The sequence below is a fragment of the Rana temporaria genome, chromosome 8, assembly GCF_905171775.1.
Source record: "Rana temporaria chromosome 8, aRanTem1.1, whole genome shotgun sequence".
NCBI classification, from domain to species: Eukaryota; Metazoa; Chordata; class Amphibia; order Anura; family Ranidae; genus Rana; species Rana temporaria.
Genome location: NC_053496.1, coordinates 180,843,701 through 180,869,470, shown reverse-complemented (window position 1 = coordinate 180,869,470; position 25,770 = coordinate 180,843,701). Strand labels below are relative to the sequence as shown.

Below are 25,770 nucleotides of genomic sequence, written 5' to 3'. Positions count from 1 at the left end.
GACACAACATGGAGAAGATTCTAGAAGTCACCAAGAAGATGATGGAGCTGCTGACAGGAGAGGTGAGGAGGATTTTGGGACATTATCTAGTAACAGACAAGGGGTGTGTCTGGATGGTGACTGTATCATTGTGTGTGTCAGGTTCCTATAAGGTGTCAGGATGTCACTGTCTATTTCTCCATGGAGGAGTGGGAGTATTTAGAAGGACACAAGGATCTCTACAAGGACGTCATGATGGAGAATCAGCCGCCCCTCACATCACCGGGTAAGAGGAGACTTTTGTAGCGCCCCCTTACTTTCAGTACGGGCACTACGCTAAAGTTAGTGGGGGAATGGGAGAGTTATTTGGCTCCCATTCATAATTTGTCAAATTTCAGGCTGCTGTCTTCCAGAACTATCCTGTGGGTCAGACTGCATTCCAGGGATGCGATCCCATCCCTGGGCGGCAGGTGGCGCTAGAGGGGTTCTGGCAGAGCTACTTTTCCCCAGCAGCCAATTAGGGGAGTTGGAACCTCGCGGGGCATGCTGGGGAGGGGTATATTTGTGACGAACGCCATGATTCGGGGTGGTGGGCTCTCTTCTTCGCGGGGTCCAGGCTCGGGGTGCGCGCATCCACCTTCAGGGTGCGCGCATCCACAGACCCCGCCGGCATGGCCCATCCGGCTGGAATCGCATGCTGCGCGGAGTCTCATCCTGATGTTGAGAGGGACTCCAGTGACTTACTGGGTCCCCAACTTTATTGAGAGGATCCTAAGCTGAGGGCTGAACGGTGGGGGATCGGCTCAGGGAGAACCCAAAAGCAGGTTGTCCAGGAGACTTGAACGAAACATCGGGGATCCAGTCACCAAGGCCTTGACAGGTACATGGCAGCTGTCAACCAGTGACCCTTTCATTGCATTTACTGGGAGGATTTACTCAATCCGTCTTGTTGATTTGAGTACTGAAGTACTGGGCCTGTGGCAGAGGCCCGAGCCAGGTCTGGGACAGAGGTCTGTTCCTCCCAGCAACCTAAAGTGACATTTCGGCTGCCAGGCTTGTGGCAGAAGTCTGTCCGGAGGCACTTCACCCACTCTGGCTAGAGTGGCGACCTTTAGTACATTGCTACTGAAAGCAGGCTTGCTTTCTTCATAATCCAGGGCCTGATATCGCACTCGTACTTCTGCTTCATCAACCTTTCCTATCCTAATACATGTTGATGTTGGCCGTGTTGGGCCTTGGAATAAAGCATTTGAAAAACCCATTGGATGACTGGACATTTGCTCACTGCTACTACCCCTAAACATACTACAAGGTAACTTAATACGCCGGTCCCAAAAACAACCAGCGGCTCCTGAATGGGGTAGCGCTACACTTTATTGTAAAGGAGAGAGCAGTACGGAGGCTCCACCTAGATCCCCCATCATCTGATAAACACATAGAAACAATGTATTCAGTCAGTGTGTGTGTTTCCTACAGATGGATCCAGTAATGGGAACCCACCAGAGAGATGTCCCTGTCCTCTGTATTCCCAGCTAACAGTGGGGCCCAAACTGTAGGGTGGGTGGTGCACATAATTGTAAAGGAGAGAGCAGTACAGAGGGTCCACCTAGATCCCCCATCATCTGATAAACACATAGAAACAATGTATTCAGTCAGTGTGTGTGTGTTTCCTACAGATGGATCCAGTAATGGGAACCCACCAGAGAGATGTCCCCCTCCTCTGTATTCCCGGGATTCCACACAGGAATGTCACACCATCCCCCACCATCATCAGGTAGGTGAGATTGAGCATGAATATCTAAAATGTATTCTAAGCTATGAGATGATATTCTTCATAATCTCTTGTTTCTTTTTATAAATGTATTCTATCATTTTCGGGGTTTAGGGTGAAGAACGGAAAGACATCAAAGTTGAGGTTAAAGAGGAAGAAGAAGAGAGGTTGGTGAGTGGAGTTCATCAGTCTATGGAGGAGGGTTGTCCTCTGTATTCCCAGAATTCTACACGGGAAGGTCAACACTATACAGAGAATGATCAGGTAGGTGGGACGGGGGGGAACAACTCAAAAATTATTCTATGAGTGGACATTCTTCTATGTCATCTCTTATTATTGGCAGCAGTGTTTCCAGATGTTATATTTTATCATCTCTGGAATTTAGAATGAAGAAGGAAAAGATATCAAAGTTGAGGATAACGAGGAAGAAGAAGAGAGGTTGGAGTCTATGGAGGAGGGGGAGAAGATTATGGAAAGTAAACAGGAGGAATCTTCTCTACATATCAACACAAGTAAGTCATAAACACTAAGGCCCAGATTCACAAAGGACTTACGCCAACGTATCTATGCGCTTGCTTCTTTAAATCAGATACGCATGAATTTGGCCAAGATACGTCTCTTACGCCGTCGTATCTTGGGTGCATATTTACGCTGGCCGCTAGGGGCACTTCCGTAGTTTACATAGAGAAAATGTTCTCGATGGAATTCAGTAGGAATTCCGATGTGAGTTTGGTCGGGAAAAAGCCTGATCGTGTGTACGAGGCATTAGACTAACCAACATGACTCTTGCCAGCTAAATGTGATAAATTCTTTACGGTTATTATAAAACAATTGCTTTTTCCAGGTGGAAATCACCCTCAGAAGACCTCAAGGAGAAATCTCAGCACTGCACAGTCTTCTGAAAAAGTAAATTCCGTTGACCAAAACAGACATCGGAAACGTTTCTCCTGTTCAGAGTGCGAGAAATCTTTTACTCAAAAGGGAAGCCTTCTTAGACACCAAAAAATACACACGGGGGAGCGCAATATCCCATGTTCGAAGTGCGGGAAGAGCTTCACTGACAAAAGAGCACTTTCCGAACACCAGATAATCCACAGGTCTTTCCCGTGTTCCGAGTGCGGGAAACATTTCACTCAGAGAGCAAACCTTCTCGCACACCAGAAAATCCACAAAAACAAATCTCCTTTTTCGTGTTCGGAGTGCGGGAAAGGATTTCCTAAGAAAGTAAACCTTCTTAAGCACCAGAGAGTTCACACGTCTAATCGCCCCTTTTCCTGTCTAGAGTGTGGGAAATGCTTCATATTTAGAACAAACCTTCTGTCGCACCAGAGAATTCACACGGGCGAGTGCCCGTTTTTATGTTCAGAGTGCGGGAAATCTTTTTCTGTAAAAAGAAAGCTTATTATACACCAGAGATTTCACACAGGCGAGCGTCTTTTTCCCTGTCCCGAATGCGAAAAGTCTTTCAATCAGAAAACGGATCTCGATAAACATCTGAGAAGTCACACAGGGGAGCGTCCTTATTCCTGTGTGGAGTGCGGGAAATGTTTTTCCCAGATAAGCAGCCTTCTTACGCACCAGAGAATTCACACGGGCGAGCGTCCTTATTCATGCTCGGAGTGCGGGAAAAGTTTTTCCCAAAAAATCAGCCTCCTGAAACACGAGAAGACTCACGTTCGGGTGGGCCCTTGTATATGTTCGGAGTGCGGGAAATGTTTTCCCCATAAAAGCAGCCTTGATAAACACCAGAGGAGTCACACTCGAGAGAGCGCTCTCGCGTGTTCAAAGTGCGGGAAATCCTTTATACATAAAGGAAATCTAGCAAGACATGAGAAAACACATGCTTCTTGATATTATTGATAAAGGAATGGTGGCATCTAACTTTTCCCCTATAGAAGAGCTATATGGCATAAAAAAAATGGTTTCCTAATGGGCTATGTTCCCCACCAGGGATATTTCAGTAATAGATAAACACGGACTAGCACCGTGGCTTGGTTAGTGCCTGGCAGCACTGGGGTCTTTAGTTCAAATTCTATCCGCATGGAGTTTGCATGTTTTTTCTTTAGTGTTTCCTCTGGGTGTCTGGTGTGAAGACCCAGAAGCTTAAGCCCAAGCTTCACCACTGTTGAGATATAGGAAATTATTAGGTGATTTAACTCTCCAGCATTCGCCTAACACTGAACATCACTTTTGGTCAGATTTGCCACGTGACCTCGAAAATATTGGCCTTGAGAGCACATTTTTAGAATCTCTATTTTTGCAAATAATGATACAGATTGATTTTAAACTTTAAAAATCCTTTGGTAACTGGATCCTCTCTCTAGTGATGTAGTATGTAGTGGGTAACCTGTCCCTTTGTTTCAAACTGCCTTGGCACATATACAGATATTCTGACACCTGAGAAACAAGTCAAGGTCCCAAAATGATGTCTCTTATTTTTTTGTGGGCACAGTCAGATAGCAGAAATAGATTTTATGCCAATATAATTTTTGTATTTTTTAATCTGTATACCGATCTCAAGTAGTTGTACAAAAGTATAGAAACCTGTGTATACCAAATCATGTAACATTATGCAGCAGAATAAATAAAATAAAAAAGTAAAACTCGGAGAATGGAGTGTGGATGGTGGGAGGAGAGCTGTCGGAGAATGTAGTGTGGATGGTGGAGGAGAGCTGTAGGAGAATGGAGTGTGGATGGTGGGAGGAGATCTGTCGGAGAATGTAGTGTGGATGATGGAGGAGATCTGTCGGAGAATGTAGTGTGGATGGTGGAGGAGAGCTGTCGGAGAATGTAGTGTGGATGGTGGGAGGAGAGCTGTCGGAAAATGTAGTGTGGATGGTGGAAGAGAGCTGTCGGAAAATGTAGTGTGGATGGTGGAGGAGAGCTGTCGGAGAATGTAGTGTGGATGGTGGAGGAGATCTGTCGGAGAATGTAGTGTGGATGGTGGAGGAGAGCTGTCGGAGAATGTAGTGTGGATGGTGGGAGGAGATCTGTTGGAGAATGTAGTGTGGATGGTGGAGGAGAGCTGTCGGAGAATGTAGTGTGGATGGTGGAGGAGAGCTGTCGGAGAATGTAGTGTGGATGGTGGAGGAGAGCTGTCGGAGAATGTAGTGTGGATGGTGGAGGAGATCTGTCGGAGAATGTAGTATGGATGGTGGAGGAGAGCTGTCGGAGAATGTAGTGTGGATGGTGGAGGAGAGCTGTCGGAGAATGTAGTGTGGATGGTGGAGGAGATCTGTCGGAGAATGTAGTGCAGGTGGTGCAGGAGATCTGTCGGAGAATATAGTGTGGATGGTGGGGGAGATCTGTCGGAGAATGTAGTGTGGATGGTGAAGGAGATCTGTCGGAGAATGTAGTGTGGATGGTGGGGGGAGAGCTGTCGGAGAATGTAGTGTGGATGGTGGAGGAGATCTGTAGGAGAATGTAGTGTGGATGGTGGAGGGGAGCTGTCGGAGAATGTAGTGTGTGGATGGTGGGGGAGAGCTGTCGGAGAATGTAGTGTGTGGATGGTGGGGGAGAGCTGTCGGAGAATGTAGTGTGGATGGTGGGAGGAGATCTGTCGGAGAATGTAGTGTGGATGGTGGAGGAGATCTGTCGGAGAATGTAGTGTGTGGATGGTGGGGGAGATCTGTCGGAGAATGTAGTTTGTGGATGGTGGGGGAGAGCTGTCGGAGAATGTAGTGTGGATGGTGGGAGGAGATCTGTCGGAGAATGTAGTGTGGATGGTGGAGGAGAGCTGTCGGAGAATGTAGTGTGGATGGTGGAGGAGAGCTGTCGGAGAATGTAGTGTGGATGGTGGGAGGAGATCTGTCGGAGAATGTAGTGTGGATGGTGGAGGAGATCTGTCGGAGAATGTAGTGTGGATGGTGGCGGAGAGCTGTTGAAGAATGAGCATTCTGTGCCTGTGTACTGACCCCGGCTTGTCTACTGTGTGTGCTTGTCTATCGCTTACTCTGACATCAGCTGGTGTCTTGGGTTCCCTGGGATTCCTTGGATTGCACACGGGTGGTCTCCACATTCTCAGCTGGGGGTTGCGACCTGGTTCCAGCTTGCTGCAAGTCCATCGCCACCATTAGGAGCTCTGGTGAAGAAGCAGGCTGGGGCTTAGAATCTGTGCCCTGGGGAACCCTGAGTTAGCGCTCTACAAGGGCTCACTACCATTGGAACCTGACACCTACAAACCTACATTTGTGTGGTCAGATGACATCACCCACGGCTGGATCTGACATTTATTACGCTTGTTGTATCTCATGTTTGTGAATGTGTTTTTGACTTATGGATTTAGTAAAAGTGATGTTGGTAATGCACTGGGCGTTCACACCGTCTCGTGTGTTTTTACATACCAATGGTAAATGTATATGTTTTTTTTGTATTTCTGTATTTCCTTTGTCGTTCTTGAATTTTTAAAATGTTAACTTTTTACATATTCATATTTATTTTTTTAATATATGTGTAACGCCCTGCTCCTGTTGAACAGGCGCTGCTTTAAATTTAATTGGGGTCTGGGCTGTTATTTGGCTCAGATTAGAGTAATTAAGGGCAATTTAGCCTCTGTTCCAGCATGGCTGTGCTGAGAGTATCCACCATTGCTCACCTGGGGGTGTCATTACCATCCCAGGCCAAGGGTGGCAGCAGCAAGGTCAAGGTGAATTGTCCCCCTCGGCAGCGAATCAGTGGGAGTGGTTGCACGCTGTAGTTAAGGGACAGACGCCATTGGAGCGGGGTCCATCCACTTGCGCCTCGTGGCCCACCTGGCCGGAGGTGCGTGCTCTGAATCCTATTTCCAGGACCACGTTGGCTCAGGGGGTTCGTCTTATGGGCCCAGGTGTCTGGCTGGGGCTTGTACCGCAAAAGTGATCCTGTGCTGTCTGTCCTGCGGGAGGAAGCCACTTGATGAAGGAAGCCAGGTGAGGACCTATCCTGGAGAGGGCCATGCAAGAGGCTGGTACCTTGGGAGAAGGCCTGGAAACTTCATTGAAGGATGCACCGCACACAGAGAAGCTTGACAGTGTCGCCTGTTGGGTCTAAAATTTCTAAGGAAACAAAGCTGAAGAGATCCGGGTGCTGAATCCTGTGGCAGAGGATTCCGGACCAAAGTGTCTCATCAAGAAAGGAAGGTCTGTGGCAGAGACTGAACTTTACTTTGTGTGCCATCCCGGCTGCTGGGCCAGTGAGAGGCACCTATCCGGGTGAGCAATACCCACTCTGGCTAGAGTGGCAACGAGAACTGTTTGCTGGAAACAGGAGTGTTTCCGTACTTGTGACTGTGCACCTGAACCTACCTACCCTTCCACCCCTCACTCCTCTTTTTTTTACTAAAGTTCTCCCAAATAAATCCAAGAGAAAAAGAAGTGCATTGTGTGGATATTGACATTCTTCAGACTCTCCTTTCACCCTGGACAGCGAGAACATAGAGGTACCGTGCCACCCAAAATATAACCAGCAGCTCCTGCGGGGGGTAGTGCTACATATGTACTGCCCACCTCGAGATATTCAATAAAAAAAACAAGAAACAGGTTTCTGCTAATAACGAAGAATTCATACTTCTTCAGTAGAATGAGATTGTCGGATTGTGTTACCGGTTTCATGAAAAACTAATGTGTCATGACCTAAGTAATATAATAGAAACATTAGCTACAAGGCAGGGGGCAAAATACATGAATTAGGAATTAAGTAATGCAATTACTTAAATCACCACAAGAGGGTGCTATCACTTTATGTTCGTAGAACGCTCAGGCAGGAAGTGATGTAAGATAGAGACAGGAAGTTATAAGGAAAAAACAGGATGTTCCAGCTAAGGGGGGAAGGAAGTGGGGGGGAGCCGTCACTGGACTACACAAAAGAGGTAATATGATATTTTGTATTTACAACCAGTAACCCGCCCAGCAAGTCCGTCCTCGTCCTCCATAGTCACTGTGACGCCTTCTATCACCAACGTCCAATACTACGTATTTTGTACTGTATGCCCCGATACATCCTAAATATAGAACCATTTATCGTACTATTTATACAGAGCCTCTGGTTTATAGACCTGATACATCTTAAATCTAGAACCATTTATCCAACTGTCCATCCAGAGCCTCTGGTTTATAGACCAGATACATCCTAAATATAGAACCATTTATCCAACTGTCCATCCAGAGTCTCTGGTTTATAGATCAGATGCATCCTAAATATAGAACCATTTATCCAACTGTCCATCCAGAGCTTCTGGTTTATAGACCGGATACATCCTAAATATAGAACCATTTATCCAACTGTCCATCCAGAGTCTCTGGTTTATAGATCAGATGCATCCTAAATATAGAACCATTTATCCAACTGTCCATCCAGAGCTTCTGGTTTATAGAGTGGATGCATCCTAAATATAGACCCATTTATCCAACTGTCCATCCAGAGCCTCTGGTTTATAGACCGGATACATCCTAAATATAGAACCATTTATCCAACTGTCCATCCAGAGTCTCTGGTTTATAGATCAGATGCATCCTAAATATAGAACCATTTATCCAACTGTCCATCCAGAGCTTCTGGTTTATAGAGTGGATGCATCCTAAATATAGAACCATTTATCTAACTGTTCATCCAGAGCCTCTGGTTTATAGACTGGATGCATCCTAAATATAGAACCATTTATCCAACTGTCCATCCAGAGCCTCTGGTTTATAGACCAGATACATCCTAAATATAGAGCTATTTATCCAACTGTCCATCCAGAGCCTCTGGTTTATAGACCAGATACATCCTAAATATAGAACCAGTATCCTAAGTCCAAGATCAAACTCAACTATATTAGGAAGAACTGGAGGCGGGTTAGACACATTTTATCTCTTATGCCGCGTACACACGACCGGTTTTCATGGCGAGAAAAATGCAATTTTTTAAATTGGTCATTAACCACTAGAGCACCGGGCCATCGTCAAATGACGGCTCCACGGTGACTCTGAAAATTCAACAGGACGTCAATTGACGTCCTGTATTCTTGCGGCCACTGGGGGGCGCGCGCGCGCGCCCGGCGCGTCCCCAAGATGCCGATGCGCGTGCCTGGCGGTCGCGATGTCCGCCAGGCATTTGGAATCGGCGGCTACAGGGACAAGACGTGGAGCTCTGTGTGTAAACACAGAGCTCCACGTCCTGTCAGGGGAGAGAGGAGACCGATCTGTGTCCCTTGTACATAGGGACATAGATCGGTCACCTCCCCCAGTCACCCCCCTTCCCCCACAGTTAGAACACAATTTAGGTATACATATTAACCCCTCCCTCACCCCCTAGTGTTAACCCCTTGAATGCCAGTCACATTTATACAGTAATTAGTGCATATTTATTGCATTAATCGCTGTATAAATGTGAATGGCGCCAAAAACGTGTCAAAAGTGTCCGATGTGTTCGCCGCAATGTCACAGTGACAGTAAAAAAATCGCAAATCGCCGCCAATACTAGTAAAAAAATTAATAAAATAAAAATGCCATAAATCTATCAGCTATTTTGTAAACGCTATAACTTTTGCGCAAACCAATCAATATATGATCATTGCGATTTTTTTTACCAAAAATATGTAGAAGAATACATATCGGCCTAAACTGAGGGAAAAAAACGTTTTTTTAAAAAAAAAATTGTGATATTTATTAAATAAAAAAGTAAAAAATAGTGTTTTTTTTTTAAATTGTCACTCTTCTTTTGTTTATAGCGCAAAAAATAAAAACCGCAGAGGTGATCAAATACCACCAAAAGAAAGCTCTATTTGTGGGAACAAAATGATAAAAAAATTGTTTGGGTACAGTGTAGCACGACCGCGCAATTGTCATTCAAAGTGCGACAGTGCTGAAAGCTGAAAATTGGCTTGGGCAGGAAGGGGCGTAAGTGCCCGGTATGGAAGTGGTTAAAATCGATTATGTGTAGACTCCAGAGCATTTTTCTCGACATCAAAAATTTCGAACATGCTCTGATTTTTCTGGTCGTGTGTACGCTTTGACGACGGAAAAAAAAACGTGCAAGTCATGAGACGGGAGCACTCGTTTTGGTAAAACTAGTGTTTGGAATGGAGATGGCACATTCGTCACGCTGTAACAGACTGAAAAGCACGAAGCCTGATGCTGTGCAGACACGACCGTTTTTCGGGTTCTAAAAAAATTAAGTTTTTTTTTTATGTCATTAAAAACAATCGTGTGTGGACTCAATTTTTTCACGATCTAAAAAATGGGCATTAAAAATTTCGAACATGCTCTATTTTTTCACAACGTTTTTAACATTGTTGTTTTTAAGGTTGTAAAAAATGGTCGTGTGTGGGCTTTAACGACGTGAAAAAAATGTGCATGCTCAGAAGCAAGTTATGAGACGGGAGTGCTCGTTCTGGTAAAACTAGCGTTCGTAATGGAGATAGCACATTCATCACGCTGTAACAGACTGAAAAGCGCGAATCTTGTTTTACTAACACGAAATCAGCTAAAGCAGCCCAAAGGGTGGCGCCATCTGAATGGAACTTCCCTTTTATAGTGCCGTCGTACGTGTTGTACGTCACCGCGCTTTGCTAGAGCATTTTTTCACGATACTGTGTAGGCAAGGACGTTTTAACGATCGGGTTAAAAAAAATCGTTTTTTCTAGACCCCTAAAAACATAATTTTTTTAGTACCCGAAAAACGGTCTTGTGTACGCGGCATTAAAAGCGTGAATCGTCTCTCACCAAACTTTTACTAACACAAAATCAGCAAAAGCAGCCCAAAGGGTGGCGCCATCAGAATGGAACTTCCCCTTTATAGTGCCGTCGTACGTGTTGTACGTCACCGCGCTTTGCTCGAGCATTGTAGGTATTGTAGGTATTTGAAGATATTAATGCATGTAGAAAACTGTATCTGAGCTGCATTTTGATTTCCCATTGGCCACTCCTCAAACTTAATGATTGGTCAGATCACTTCTTTCCACACCCTCCTCCAGGGACCAGAAAAGGAGACTCTGTCAGCAGCCTGGAGCTCTCCTTTACCATCAAATGAAGAACCCCTGTACAGAGCTACTATATTGTAATTCTCTGAAACATTCCTGTCTGTCGTGACAGCAAGTATTACAAACACTTTTATTAGAAGTCATAACTGTTTTTGCGGATATTGTGAATGGTTGGTATTTCCGATACGTAAATCTGGTGGCAGCTGTATTGGGTGTACCAGGTTAACTACATAGTTAACTAAACTCAGGGCCAGATTCTCGTAGAATGGAGTAAAACTCCGGCGGCGTAACGTATCTCGTTTAAGTTACGCGGCCGCAAGTTTTACGGGCAAGTGCTTGATTCACAAAGCACTTGCCTGTAAAGTTGCGGCGGCGTAGCGTAAATTCTCCGGCGCAAGCCCGCCTAATTCAAATGATCCAGGTAGGGGGCGTGGATCATTTAAATTAGGCGCGTTCCCGCGCCGATCGTACTGCGCATGCGCCGTCCCTAAAATTTCCTGACGTGCATTGCGCTAAATGACGTCGCAAGGACGTCATTGGTTTCGACGTTAACGTAAATGGCGTCCAGCGCCATTCACGGACGACTTACGCAAACGACGTACTTTTTTAAATTTCGACGCGGGAACGACGGCCATACTTAACATTGGTTGCCCCTCATATAGCAGGGACAACTTTGCGCGTCGCAAAAGCTACGGAAACATCGTAAATTCACTGCGTAGACCGCGCGTACGTTCGGGAATCTCGCGTAAATAGCTAATTTGCATAGACGACGGGGAAAACGACGTCGGCGACAGGCAGCGATTGCATCTAAGATCTGACAGCGTAAGAGCCTTACGCCTGTCAGATCTAATGGATATCTATGCGTAACTGATTCTAAGAATCAGTCGCATAGATACGCCGGGCCAGATTAGGACTTACGACGGCGCAAATGGCGTTGCGCCGTCGTAAGCCCTTTGAGAATCTGGCCCTCAGTGTCCATCCTTCAATCTGTTAGCACCTAGGTTGTGGCCCCGCAAGCTGAAAAGTCTTTGTGCACAATGAGGCTGAGATTGCCATCATCATGAATTTTGAGACATTCTTCATTCCAGTATAATGCAATAATTATCTGTTTATTATTCAATAACAGAGAGGAGTGCCCCATTTGGGTCACGTGACCAAACAATTCAGCATGGACAACGACCAAAGCCAAGTGACTGAGAGGGTATTAGACCTCACCCTGGAAATCATCCACCTGCTGACTGGAGAGGTGAGGAGGATTCTGGGAGGTCACATGACATCACTCTAATCTCTATTAATAAAACACAGACCTGACCGGAGAGGTGAGGAGGATTCTGGGAGGTCACATGACATCACTCTTATCTCTATTAATAAAACACAGACCTGACCGGAGAGGTGAGGAGGATTCTGGGATTCTAACATGATATTCCTATTGGTTCTCCAATACAGAGATTTCCTCTTGTGAAGTCAGGTGATCATATGACCATCACAGTGCCTCCATGTGACTCCCTAAAACCCGGGAGACACAACATGGAGAAGATTCTAGAAGTCACCAAGAAGATGATGGAGCTGCTGACAGGAGAGGTGAGGAGGATTCTGGGAATTCTGGGACATTATCCAGTAACAGACAAGGGATGTGTCTGGATGGTGACTGTATCATTGTGTGTGTCAGGTTCCTATAAGGTGTCAGGATGTCACTGTCTATTTCTCCATGGAGGAGTGGGAGTATTTAGAAGGACACGAGGATCTCTACAAGGACGCCATGATGGAGAATCAGCCGCCCCTCACATCACCGGGTAAGAGGAGACTTTATTGTAAAGGAGAGAGCAGTACGGAGGCCCCACCTAGATCCCCCATCATCTGATAAACACATAGAAATAATGTATTCAGTCAGTGTGTGTGTTTCCTACAGATGGATCCAGTAATGGGAACCCACCAGAGAGATGTCCCCGTCCTCTGTATTCACAGCTAACAGTGGGGCCCAAACTGTAGGGTGGTGCACATAATTGTAAAGGAGAGAGCAGTACGGAGGCTCCACCTAGATCCCCCATCATCTGATAAACACATAGAAACAATGTATTCAGTCAGTGTGTGTGTTTCCTACAGATGGATCCAGTAATGGGAACCCACCAGAGAGATATCCCCGTCCTCTGTATTCCCGGGATTCCACACAGGAAGGTCACACCATCCCCTACCATCACCAGGTAGATGAGATTGAGCATGAATATCTAAAATGTATTCTAAGCTATGAGATGATATTCTACGTAATCTCTTGTTTCTTTTTATAAATATATTCTATCATTTTCGGGGGTTTAGGGTGAAGAACTGAAAGACATCAAAGTCGAAGTTAAAGAGGAAGAAGAAGAAGAAGAAGAAGAAGAAGAAGAAGAAGAAGAAGAAGAAGAAGAGAGGTTGGTGAGTGGAGATCAGCAGTCTATGGAGGAGGGGGAGATGATTATGGAAAGTAAACAGGAGGAATCTTCTCTACATAAGGACACAAGTAAGTCATAAACACTAAATGCTCACAATTTCATTAAACTTCGATGAGTATAAAGTATAGACTTGCTGTATATTGCTGAAATACTGTATATCTGTTGAGTTCACCTAAAAAAAAAATCCAACACATACACTATATTACCAAAAGTATTGGGACGCCTGCCTTTACACGCACATGAATTTTAATGGCATCCCAGTCTTAGTCCGTAGGGTTCAATATTTAGTTGGCCCCACCCTTTGCAGCTATAACAGCCTTAACTCTTCTGGGAAGGCCGTCCACAAGGTTTAGGAGGGTGTCTATGGGAATGTTTGACCATTCTTCCGGAAGCGCATTTGTGAGGTTGGATGAGAAGGCCTGGCTTGCAGTGTCCGCTCTAATTCCTCCCAAAGGTGATCTATCAGTTAAGGTCAGGACTCTGTGCAGGCCAATTAAGTTCCTCCACCCCCAAACTCGCTCATCCATGTCTTTATGGACCTTGCTTTTGTGCACTGGTCCAAATCATTTGGTGGTGTGGGGTTGTTTTTCAGGGGTTGGGCTTGGCCCCTTAGTTCCACTGAAAGGAACTCTAACGCCGCGTACACACAATCAGAATTTCCGACAACAAATGTTCAATGTGAGCTTGTTGTCGTAATTTCCGACCGTGTGTAGGCCCCATCGGAGAATTTCCAACAACAAAAATTTGAGAGCTGTTTCTCAAATTTTCCGACAACAAAATCCGTTCTCGTAAAGGGGACAATTCCGACGCACAAAATTCCACGCATGCTCTGAATCAAGTACGAGACGGAGGCGCTCTGTCTGGTAAAACCAGCGTTCGTAATGGAGATGGCACATTCGTCACGCTGTAAGGGACTGAAAAGCACGAATCGTCTCTCACCAAACTTCTACTAACACGAGATTAGCAGAAGGAGCCCGAAGGGTGGCGCACTTGGCGTTAAACTTCCGTTTTATTGTGCCGTTGTACCTGTTGTATGTCATGGCGTTCTTGGCGTTCGGAATTTCCCACAACATTTGTGCGACCGTGTGTATGCAAGACAAGTTTGAGACGACATCCGTTGGGGAAAAAAATCCACATTTTTTTTTGTTGGAATGTCCGATCTGTACGCGGCATTAAGGCGTCGGCATACCAAGAAGTTTTGGACAATTTCATGCTCCCAACTTTGTGGGAACAGTTTGGGGATGGCCCCTTTCTGTTCCAACATGACTGCGCACCAGTGCACAAAGCAAGGTCCATAAAGACATGGATGAGTAAGTTTGGGGTGGAGGAACTTGACTGGCCTGGACAGAGTCCTGACCTCAACCCAGTAGAACACCTTTCAGATGAATTAGAGCGGAGACTGCAAGCCAGGCCTTCTTGTGATCTCACAATTGCACTTCTGGAAGAATGGTCAAACATTCCCATAGACACACTCCTAATCCTTGTGGACGGCCTTCCCAGAAGAGTTGAAGCTGTTATAGCTGCAAAGGGCGGGGCCAACTAAATATTGAACCCTACGGACTAAGACTGGGGTGCCATTAAAGTTTGTGTGAGTGTAAAAGCAGGCGTCCTAATACTTTTGGTAATTTAGGTGTATAGTAGTTCCCGTTTTTCAAGGTAGTGTTATGATGACAGAATCCCAACGTGTTTCGCCTGCTGGGCTTCTTCAGGGTATATATTGTTTTCTACTGGTCAAGGGTGGGCCAACTCAATAGCAGCAAAAGGGTCACTGGTTCAAATTCCGAACACGACACCATCTGCCTGGAGTTTGCATGTTCTCCCGATGCCTGCGTGGGTTTCCTCCAGGTACTCTGGTTTTCTTCCCACACTCCAAAGAGATACTGGTAAGTTAATTGGCTCTTATCTAAATTGTCCCTAGTCAAGCGCTTCCGAACCCTTCGTGCTATATCAAGATACCGCTCAACTCAACTTTGAACCCTACAGACTAAGACTGGGAAGCCATTAAAGTTCATGTGTGTGTAAAGGCAGGCGTCCTAATACTTTTTGGTAATTTAGTGTACAGTAGTTCCTGTTTTTCAAGGCAGTGTTATGATGACAGAATCCTAACATGTTTCGCCCGCTGGGCTTCTTCAGGGGATGTATTGTTTGCTACTGGTCAAGGGTGGGCCAACTCAATATTGAACCCTACAGACTAAGACTGGGAAGCCATTAAAGTTCATGTGCGTGTAAAGGCAGGCGTCCCAATACTTTTAGTAATTTAGTGTACAGTAGTTCCTGTTTTTCAAGGCGGTGTTATGATGACAGAATCCTAACATGTTTCGCCCACTGTGCTGCTTCAGGGGTTATTTTGTTTGCTACTGGTCAAGGGTAGCTCAACTCAATATTGAACCCTACAGACTAAGACTGGGATGCCATTAAAGTTCATGGGTGTGTAAAGGCAGGCGTCCCAATACTTTTTGGTAATTTAGTGTACAGTAGTTCCTGTTTTTCAAGGCAGTGTTATGATGACAGAATCCTAACATGTTTCGCCCGATGGGCTTCTTCAGGGGATATATTGTATGATGAAGGATATAAAGAGTACTTTATAAATGTATCTAAAATGTGTTTTCAAGCAGGTGGTCTCTGTGTCCGGAACATCTCTGAGGAACGTCTGATGTCATCTCCAGACTATAACTCAAAATCGAATGATGTCACTCAACACTTTCCAGGAGAAATTGTCATTCCTCAGAATACACGGAGATCGATGGATCCCTCTAATCCTCAGGAGTCCTCTGATGTATCACATGATGTGACTCCAGATATCCATCCATCAAACCCCAAGGAATCTTTCCGAAGCCAAGAAGGAGTTCACACAGGAGAGCGCTTATTGTTATGTTCGGTGTGCGGGAAATCTTTCACTAAAAACAGAAACCTTCTTAGACATCAGAGAGTTCACACGGGCGAGCGTCCCCATTCATGTTCAGAGTGCGGGAAATGTTTCATAGACAAACCACGGCTAATTCGACACAGAAGAAGTCACACAGGGGAGCGTCCCTATTCGTGTTCAGAGTGCGGAAAATGCTTCACTGAGAAAGGGGACCTTCTTAGACACCAGAGAATTCACACAGGTGAACGTCCTTTTTCGTGTCCAGAGTGCGGGAAATGTTTTACTCGGAAAAGAAGCCTTGTCACACACAGGAAAATTCACTCCGGGGAGCATCCCTATTCATGTCCAGAGTGTGGGAAATGTTACATTCAGAAAGGAGACTTTCTTAGACATCAGAAAAGTCACACTAGTAAGGGTCCTCATTTATGTTCAGAGTGTGGGAAAACTTTCACTCTCAAAAAAAACCTTCTTACACACCAGAAAATTCACACGGGTGAGCGTCCCTTTTCCTGCCCCGAGTGCGGGAAATGTTTCATTCAGAAAGCAAGCCTTCTTACGCACCAGAGATATCACACCGGTGTACGCCCTTTCTCATGTTCACAGTGCGGGAAATGTTTCACCGAGAGAGGAAGCCTTCTTAGACACGAGAGAATTCACACGGGTGAACATCCCTATTCATGTTTAGAGTGTGGGAAAGGTTTCAAGATTAAAGCAGAGCTTCTAAAGCATCAGAAAATCCACACTGGTGAACATCCCTATTCTTGTCCAGAGTGCGGAAAATGTTTCCACGAGAAAGGAGAACTTATTAAACATCAGCGAAGTCATACTGGTGAGGGTCCTTATTCATGTTCCGAGTGTGGAAAATGTTTCTCTCTCAAAGGAAACCTTCAAACACACCAGAGAATTCACACGGGTGAGCGTCCCTATTCGTGTTCGGAGTGCGGGAATTGTTTCAGTCAGAAAGCGAGCCTTCTTAGACATCGGAGATATCACACAGGCGAACGTCCCTATCCATGTTTGGAGTGCGGGAAATGTTTCACTGAGAAAATAAGCCTTGTTAGACACCAGAGAACTCACACAGGTGAACGTCCCTAATGATGTTCACAGTGCGGGAAATGTTTCATTGAAAGAGCCAGACTTCTGAAACACCAGAGAATACACACAGGCTAACAGGGCAAGGAGAACGCAAACCCTTCCTAACAGGCATGGTAGGTATGTCCTCCCTGGAACACTGGAGACATAGGTATGGATACATTTTGTAACCCCATGAGACTCACATTATCTGGAAGGATGGACTCAAGTATGTCATAAAGCACCAGAGGTGTGGCACAAATTCTAAAGTTATGGGGCAACAAATGGGTAACCATAACAATACATGGGGAAACAAATAGGCAACCATAACAATGCTTAGGACAACAAATAGGCAACCATAACTACTTGGGGCAACAAATGGGGAACCATAACAATACACGGGGCAACACATGGGCAACCATAACTACTTGGGGCAACAAATGGGGAACCATAACAATACACAGGAAAAAAAATGGGCAACCATAGCAATGCTTAGGACAACAAATAGGCAACCATAACTACTTGGGGCAACAAATGGGGAACCATAACAATACACGGGGCAATACATGGGCAACCATAACTACATAGGGCAACAAATGGGGAACCATAACAATACACAGGGAAAAAAATGGGCAACCATAACAATGCTTAGGACAACAAATAGGCAACCATAACTACTTGGGGCAACAAATGGGGAACCATAGCAATACACGGGGCAACACATGGGCAACCATAACTACTTGGGGCAACAAATGGGGAACCATAACAATACACGAGGAAAAAAATGGGCAACCATAACTACTTGGGGCAACAAATGGGCAACCATAATAATACATGGGGCAACAAATTGGCAACCAAAACAATGCATGGAGCAAAAAAACAAGCAGCCTTAACAATACATGGGGCAACAAATAGGCAACCATAACAATACATGGGGCAACATAACAATACATGGGTCAACAAATGGGCAACCATAACAATACATGGAGAAACAAATGGGCAACCAAAACTACTTGGGGCAACAAATGGGAAACCATAACAATACATGGGGACACAAATAGGTAACCATAACAATGCTTAGGACAACAAATGGGCAACCATAACTACTTGGGGCAACAAATGGGGAACCATAACAATATACACAGGGCAAAAAATGGGCAACCATAACTACTTGGGGCAACCATAATAATACATGGGGCAACAAATGGGCAACCATAACAATACATGGGGCAACAAATGGGCAACATAACAATACATGGGGAAACAAATGGGCAACGATAACTACTTGGGGCAACAAATGTCAAACCATAACAATACACGGGTCAACTAATGGGCAACCATAACAATACATGGAGAAACACATGGGCAACCATAACTACTTGGGGCAACAAATGGGAAACCATAACAATACATGGGGAAACAAATGTGCAACCATAACAGTACTTGGGGCAACAAATGGGCAGCCATAACAATACATGGGGAAACAAATGGGCAACCATAACTACCTGGGGCAACAAATGCGAAACCATAACAATACATGGGGCAAGAATTGGGCAACCATATCAGTACATGGGGTAACAAATGGGCAACCACAATAATACTTGGGGCAACAAATGGGCAACCATAACAATATATGGGAAAACAAATGGGCAACCATAACAGTACTTGGGGCAACAAATGGGCAGCCATAACATTACATGGGGAAACAAATGGGCAACCATAACTACTTGGGGCAACAAATGGGCAACCATAACAATATTTGAGGCAGGCATAACAGTACTTGTTGCAAAAAATGGATAAAAATACGTGTGGCAACAAATAGGCAACCAGAACAATACATGGGGCAACAAATGAGCAACCATAACAATATATGGGCAACAAATAGGCAATCATACAGTAACAATACTTGGGGCAACAAATGGGCAACCATAACAATACATGGGGAAACAAATGGGCAACCATAACAGTACTTGTGGCAACAAATGGACAACCATACTTGTGGTAACAAATAAGCAACCATAACCATACTTGGGGCAACAACTGGGCAACCATACAGTAACAATTCTTGGGGCAACAAATGGGTAACCATAACAATACATAGGGCAACAAATGGGCGACCATAACAATACTTGTGGTAACAAATGGGCGACCATAACAATACTTGTGGTAACAAATGGGCAACCATAACAATACTTGTGGCAACAAATGGGAAACCATAACAATGCATAAGGCAACAAATGAGCACCCATAGTACTTGGGGCAACAAGTGGGCAATTATAACAATACAAGGACAAGCATATAAATACACAGACATCAAACAAAGGCATGGCAAAACGTATCTATGACATGTACAGAAGCATCCAGTCCAACCCATATTAATCTTTCCTCAATGGACCTCTTGTAAGTTGCTATTGGCTGTTGCATGTCATTTCTAGAAGCTGGCTTTTCATTGGTCTAGATAATGTATAATGAATAATAAATGTAAAATATTTTTTAACTTAATTGCACCAGATTTGATTTCAAAGCTCCATTTTATTGTATGTTCATTTGTTATGCTGATTTTCTAAAATAAAGAAGAATTTTTCCCTTTATATTTGTGATGTGTGGAGAGTGGCGCGTTGCATTGGTGGTCAGTTGAAGGAATGTCCCTTACACTGATGGGTCATGGGAAGATAGTCCTTCACATTCATGTTTACAACAAAGAATGTTCCTTACATTGGTGATCAGTGGGAAGAATGTTCCTTACATTGGTGATCAGTGGGAAGAATGTCCCTTACATTGGTGATCAGTGAGAAGAATGTTCCTTACATTGGTGATCAGTGAGAAGAATGTCCCTTACATTGGTGATCAGTGAGAAGAATGTCCCTTACATTGGTGATCAGTGAGAAGAATGTTCCTTACATTGGTGATCAGTGAGAAGAATGTTCCTTACATTGGTGATCAGTGGGAAGAATGTTCCTTACATTGGTGATCAGTGAGAAGAATGTTCCTTACATTGGTGATCAGTGGGAAGAATGTTCCTTACATTGGTGATCAGTAGGGATGAGCTTCGTGTTCGAGTCAAACTCATGTTTGACTCGAACATCGTATGTTCGACCGTTCGTCGAATTACGAACGTTACGGGCCGTTCGCGCCAAATTCGAGTGCCGTGTCGCGGCCTATAATTCACTGCAGCATCGCAGTGCATTGCTGGCTGATGATTGGCCAAGCATGCACTATGACCCGAAAGCTTGGCCAGTCACAGCTTGCAAAAAACGGAGAGCCATAATTGGCCAAAACCAGGGTGGCTTTGGCCTATTATGGCTCAGGGGGTTTAGTACACGCCCCAAACTATATAAGGCCGCCTGGAAGTCGGCCTTGTGTAGTGTGTTGCGGTGGTTACACAGAGAGAGAGAGTGTCATTTTTTTGAGTTGGATAGAGCAGGCAGGCTAGTCAGTTAGAGTTACAGTGTGTAGACAATATATATGCATCCCAGGTGTTGTATATATATTTATACGCTGTATAGTTTAGCTAGATCCGCTCCCTAATATACTGACAGGCAGGCAGGTAATTGTGCTAGCTGCAGTATTTTCACGTGGTGTACTGTGTCCTCTGCACAGTGTGCACCTAAAGCTACGTCAATAGATTTGCTGCTGTTCTCATATTAATTCCTACAGGCAGGGATCTGCTCATATTAATACCACAGGCAAGGGATCTGCAAGTATTTTCATGTGGTGTACTGTGTCCTCTGCACAGTGTGCACCTAAAGCTATGTCAATAGATTTGCTGCTGTTCTCATATTAATTCCTACAGGCAGGGATCTGCTCATATTAATACCACAGGCAGGGGATCTGCAAGTATTTTCACGTGGTGTACTGTGTCCTCTGCACAGTGTGCACCTAAAGCTACGTCAATAGATTTGCTGCTGTTCGCATATTAATACCACAAGCAGGGATCTGCTCATATTAATACCACAGGCAGGGGATCTGCAAGTTTTTTCACATGGTGTACTGTGTCCTCTGCACAGTGTGCACCTAAAGCTACGTCAATAGATTTCCTGCTGTTCTCATATTAATCCCTACAGGCAGGGATCTGCTCATATTAATACCACAGGCAGGGGATCTGCAAGTTTTTTCACATGGTGTACTGTGTCCTCTGCACAGTGTGCACCTAAAGCTATGTCAATAGATTTGCTGCTGTTCTCATATTAATACCACAGGCAGGGATCAGTAAGTATTGTCAGTATTTGTGCAGCTACATCTCCATGCAGGCCATTAGTATGTCTGGAAGGACAACAAGGAGAGGCAGAGAGTCACGAGCCGATAAAAGAGGGTAAGCAGGCTCTGCGTCTAGAGGCAACAGTGCTAGTCGTGGACACGGTGCATCCTCATCAGCACGTGGCCGTGGGACATGCTCCTATTTTTTGGCAGCTGGCCGTGTTGAGCCATAACATGCCGAAGACTTGGTAGAGTGAATGACCAAGCCGTCCTCATCCTCCTCATCCTCTCTCACCCAGGCTCAGGGTACTTTGTCTGGCAAAGCAGCTGCCAACGCGGCCTCTTCCCTCTGCTCAATGGCATTAGTCACTCTTTCCCTAGCCCCACCATACTGTTTGACCACAGTGTTGGGTACATGCTGCAGGAGGATGCGCAGCGTTTTGAAGGCTCTGATGATGGTACACAGCTACAGGAAGGCAGTAACGTGAGCCCAGAGAGAGGGGGTGCCCAAGAAGGACAGAAATCTGGCAGTCATGTTCCCCTAGCTGCAGCATACTGCCAGGTTTTCTACGGTGATGAGGAGGATGAGGTCACTGACTCCATGTGGGTGCCTGATAGGGTTTTTCTTAGGGGGAGGTTAACCGCCAAAGCCGTAGAAATCCCGGATGAGCCCCCACGTGTAGCACTACCCCCGGAGGAGCTGCTGGTTTGTTTTGGCTCTACGCTCTGTGATCAACCCCTTAAAGTGGGTCAAAACCCTCCCTTGACACACCTGGTAATATAGGAGTTGTGGACCCCGGTAACTTGTGGGGAAACACAATATTCTGATACACTACAACAGATTATGCAAATAAAAGGGGTTACCATAACCACTTAAGACCCGGACCAATATGCAGGTAAAGGACCAGGCCCCTTTTTGGGATTCGGCACTGCGTCGCTTTAACTGACAATTGCGCGGTCGTGCGATGTGGCTCCCAAACAAAATTGGCGTCCTTTTTTTCCCACAAATAGAGCTTTCTTTTGGTGGTATTTGATCACCTCTGCGGTTTTAATTTTTTGCGCTATAAACAAAAATAGAGCGACATTTTTGAAAAAAAAAACAATATTTTTAACTTTTTGCTATAATAAATATCTCCAAAAAAGATATAAAAAAACTAAATTTTTCCTCAGTTTAGGCCGATACGTACTCTTCTACCTATTTTTGGCAATAAGCGTTTAACAAATGGTTTGCGCAAAATTTATAGCGTTTACAAAATAGGGGATAGTTTTATGCAGGGGTCAAGTCCTGGGGAAAAAAGTGTGGGAACTCCCACCCGAGATCCACTCCCCCACCAAAAAAAATAAAAATGATACGCTCATATGCATAATTACTAAACCGCATGTTTTTTTTTCTTTTCGATCCACTGTACCATAGTAATCCTTTATGTTACTGGCCGCTTTAGAAAAAAGTTCTTTCTAAATCCCGCGATAACTCGCGGCAGATCTCTGCAATGTCTCCTGGGAACAATGACAAAAACTCCCGGGAGACATTGCGGCATCGAGGAAGTGACGGAATACCCGCACACTACCTAATGAATCCATATACAGGAAGCGGCCAGTAACATAAAGGATTACTAAGGTTCGCCTGCCCCTGACAGTGACTCGAGCTGGGCATCGCCGCTTAGTGAAGGATTGGCTCGGGCGGCTCGGCTGCTCTAGTCCTGCAAAGGGAACTGAGTTCCTGCTGTGAAAAAAGTGCAGGAACTTCGTTCCCACGCGTTCCCTTAGGACTTGAGCCCTGGTTTTATGGCATTTTTATTAATATTTATTTTTTTACTACTAAAGGCGGCGATCAGCGATTAACAATCACGTACCTGTACGTGATTGTTAAATACCCAGCCGTGGGTCCGAAGCTCCGCAGCCACGGGATCCGCAGACCCGATCGCCGCCGGAGTCCCGCGATCGGTCACAGGAGCTGAAGAACGGGGAGAGGTGTGTGTAAACACACCTTCCCCGTTCTTCACAGTGGCGCTGTCATTGATCGTCTGTTCCCTAATATAGGGAAAGGCGATCAATGATGTCACGCGTCCAGCCCCGCCCCCTACAGTTAGAAACACATATGAGGTCACACTTAACCCCTTCAGCGCCCCCTAGTGGTTAACTCCCAAACTGCAATTGTCATTTTCACAGTAAACAGTGCATTTTTATAGCATTTTTTACTGTGAAAATGACAATGGTCCCAAAAATGTGTCAAAATTGTCCGATGTGTCCGCCATAATGTCGCAGTCACGGCTGTTTGCGTAAGTCGTCCGTGAATGGAGCTGGACGTAATTTACGTCCACGTCAAAACCAATGACGTCCTTGCGACGTCATTTAGCGCAATGCACGGCGGGAAATTTAGGGACGGCGCATGCGCAGTTCGTTCGGCGCGGGGACGCGCTTCATTTAAATGAAACACGCCCCCTACTCGCCGCATTTGAATTCCGCGCCGTTACGCCGCCAGATACACTACGCCGCCGTAACTTACGGCGCAAATTCTTTCTGGATTCAAACCAAAGCCGGGTAAGTTACGACGGCGTAGCGTATCTCAGATACGCTGCGCGGGTGCAGATCTATGTGGATCTGCCCCTAAATAGATAACCCTTGAGTACTATAACTATAGCTAATCAGTACGACCTGGCGTCCCAGGCCAAACTTCAACACAGTCCCCTGCTAATAGTTTGTGCACTTATGCGTTGGCATGCGGTGGCACGCAAAGAGCAATTGATAATCCAAAGGGGTATTAATGAAATGTTGAAAGTTTCCTGAATAGTCAAACCGCAAAGATGGATATCAACAATCCACCCTCCCGCAAGACAAACAGTATTTTCAGGCAAGTGCCCGTCTCACCCAACCGGTTCAGGCCTTGACCTTCCACGACACTCCGTCTCCGATCGGCAGTCACAGTCCGGTTAGCCAGCAGTCTCCGGTCCTCAGACAGGTCGCAGGGTTACTGGGAACTCTTCCCATGACTCCAGCAGAGGCTCCGTCTCTTCTTCTCAATGCTGCTCCGCCCGGGCGTATGTAGGCTTCAGCTGCGGCCTACTCCCCGTGGAGACACTACTGTCAGTGTCCTCCTGGGTTGAAGAGGAAGTCCCGAGAGAGCGTGCCAAACACGTCCTCTCCCTTAAATTACCTCCCCTAACAGGCGGCACGGAAGGCAAAGCATCTTGGGGTTGTACAGCTGCTCTCTGGGTAATGTAGTTTATTACAGAACAGGACAAATGGAGTCTCTTCTCCTTCTGAACTCAATTCCCCAACATTCTCTGTGGTACCAGAATGAAATGTAAACAACAGGTGGCTTTAACCCAACTCAGCCACAGGAGGGAGCTGAGATTCTTCACGATCAGCAATGGTAGTCTTTTATATCACATCAAAAAGGGTGATACCCCGCTACATTATTATCAATACACAATGAACCCATTTCTTTATTATGACAAAGATTTTATTTTAGTTAAAAAAAAATATGAAAAAACAACAGTTTGACAACATTTTAATATTTATAATCCTGGAAGAAACAAAACAATGAAAAACAAACTGAAAATTGATGCACAAAATAATAAACTTAGTAATTGTTTAAATATATGGCCTCCTTTACATGGGCCTACTTAAGGATATGCTCGAAAATTCTCCTCCCACCCTCCACACTACATTCCCAGACAACTCTCCTCCCACCATCCACACTACATTCTCCGACAGATCTCCTCCATCATCCACACTACATTCTCCGACAGATCTCCTCCACCATCCACTCTACATTCTCCGACAGATTTCTCCATCATCCACACTACATTCTCCGACAGCTCTCCTCCACCATCCACACTCCATTCTCCGACAGCTCTCCTCCACTATCCACACTACATTCTCCGACATCTCTCCCCTACCATCCACACTACATTCTACGACAGATCTCCCCCACCATCCACACTACATTCTCCGACAGCTCTCCTCCACCATCCACACTACATTCTCCGACAGCTCTCCTCCACCATCCACACTACATTCTCTGACAGCTCTCCTCCACCATCCACACTACATTCTCCGACATCTCTCCTCCACCATCCACACTACATTCTCCGACAGCTCTCCTCCCACCATCCACACTACATTCTCCGACAGCTCTCCTCCACCATCCACACTACATTCTCCGACAGATCTCCTCCACACTACATTCTCCGACAGCTCTCCTCCCATCATCCACACTACATTCTCCGACAGATCTCCTCCACCATCCACACTACATTCTCAGGCAACTCTTCCATCTTTTTGCAGTAGCTTCTCCTGCCGGCTCCTCTCAATGTGTTTATGAAACCAATAATCTTTGTAATTTTCTATAAGTGTGCTGTTTCCCCATTGGCAACCGGTGGACAATTTTCATGGACTGTCGGTGTAAATATTGGACTTACTTAGTAATGTTTTATATGAGAACCACGTTCCTTTCATTTATTCTTTATGTCTATATATCTGTCAAACCACACCCCTAAAAACTCAAATATTTGTA

General features: G+C 45.3%; 2 protein-coding genes across 2 annotated transcripts; both read left to right on the top strand.

Moving 5' to 3' along the window:
- The first annotated feature begins 1,923 nt into the window (after window positions 1-1,923).
- Window positions 1,924-4,194, top strand: LOC120910141 (gastrula zinc finger protein XlCGF52.1-like). The gene is made up of 3 exons (XM_040322019.1): window positions 1,924-2,014; window positions 2,136-2,262; window positions 2,595-4,194. Exons 1-3 carry the CDS (start codon window positions 1,943-1,945, stop codon window positions 3,599-3,601), a joined length of 1,206 nt encoding a protein of 401 aa, XP_040177953.1. The 5' UTR covers window positions 1,924-1,942; the 3' UTR covers window positions 3,602-4,194.
- Window positions 4,195-13,070: 8,876 nt separating this feature from the next.
- LOC120910110 (gastrula zinc finger protein XlCGF26.1-like) lies at window positions 13,071-19,645 on the top strand. Its single transcript, XM_040321980.1, has 2 exons — window positions 13,071-13,185; window positions 15,733-19,645. Exons 1-2 carry the CDS (start codon window positions 13,122-13,124, stop codon window positions 17,076-17,078), a joined length of 1,410 nt encoding a protein of 469 aa, XP_040177914.1. The 5' UTR covers window positions 13,071-13,121; the 3' UTR covers window positions 17,079-19,645.
- Window positions 19,646-25,770: the final 6,125 nt, after the last annotated feature.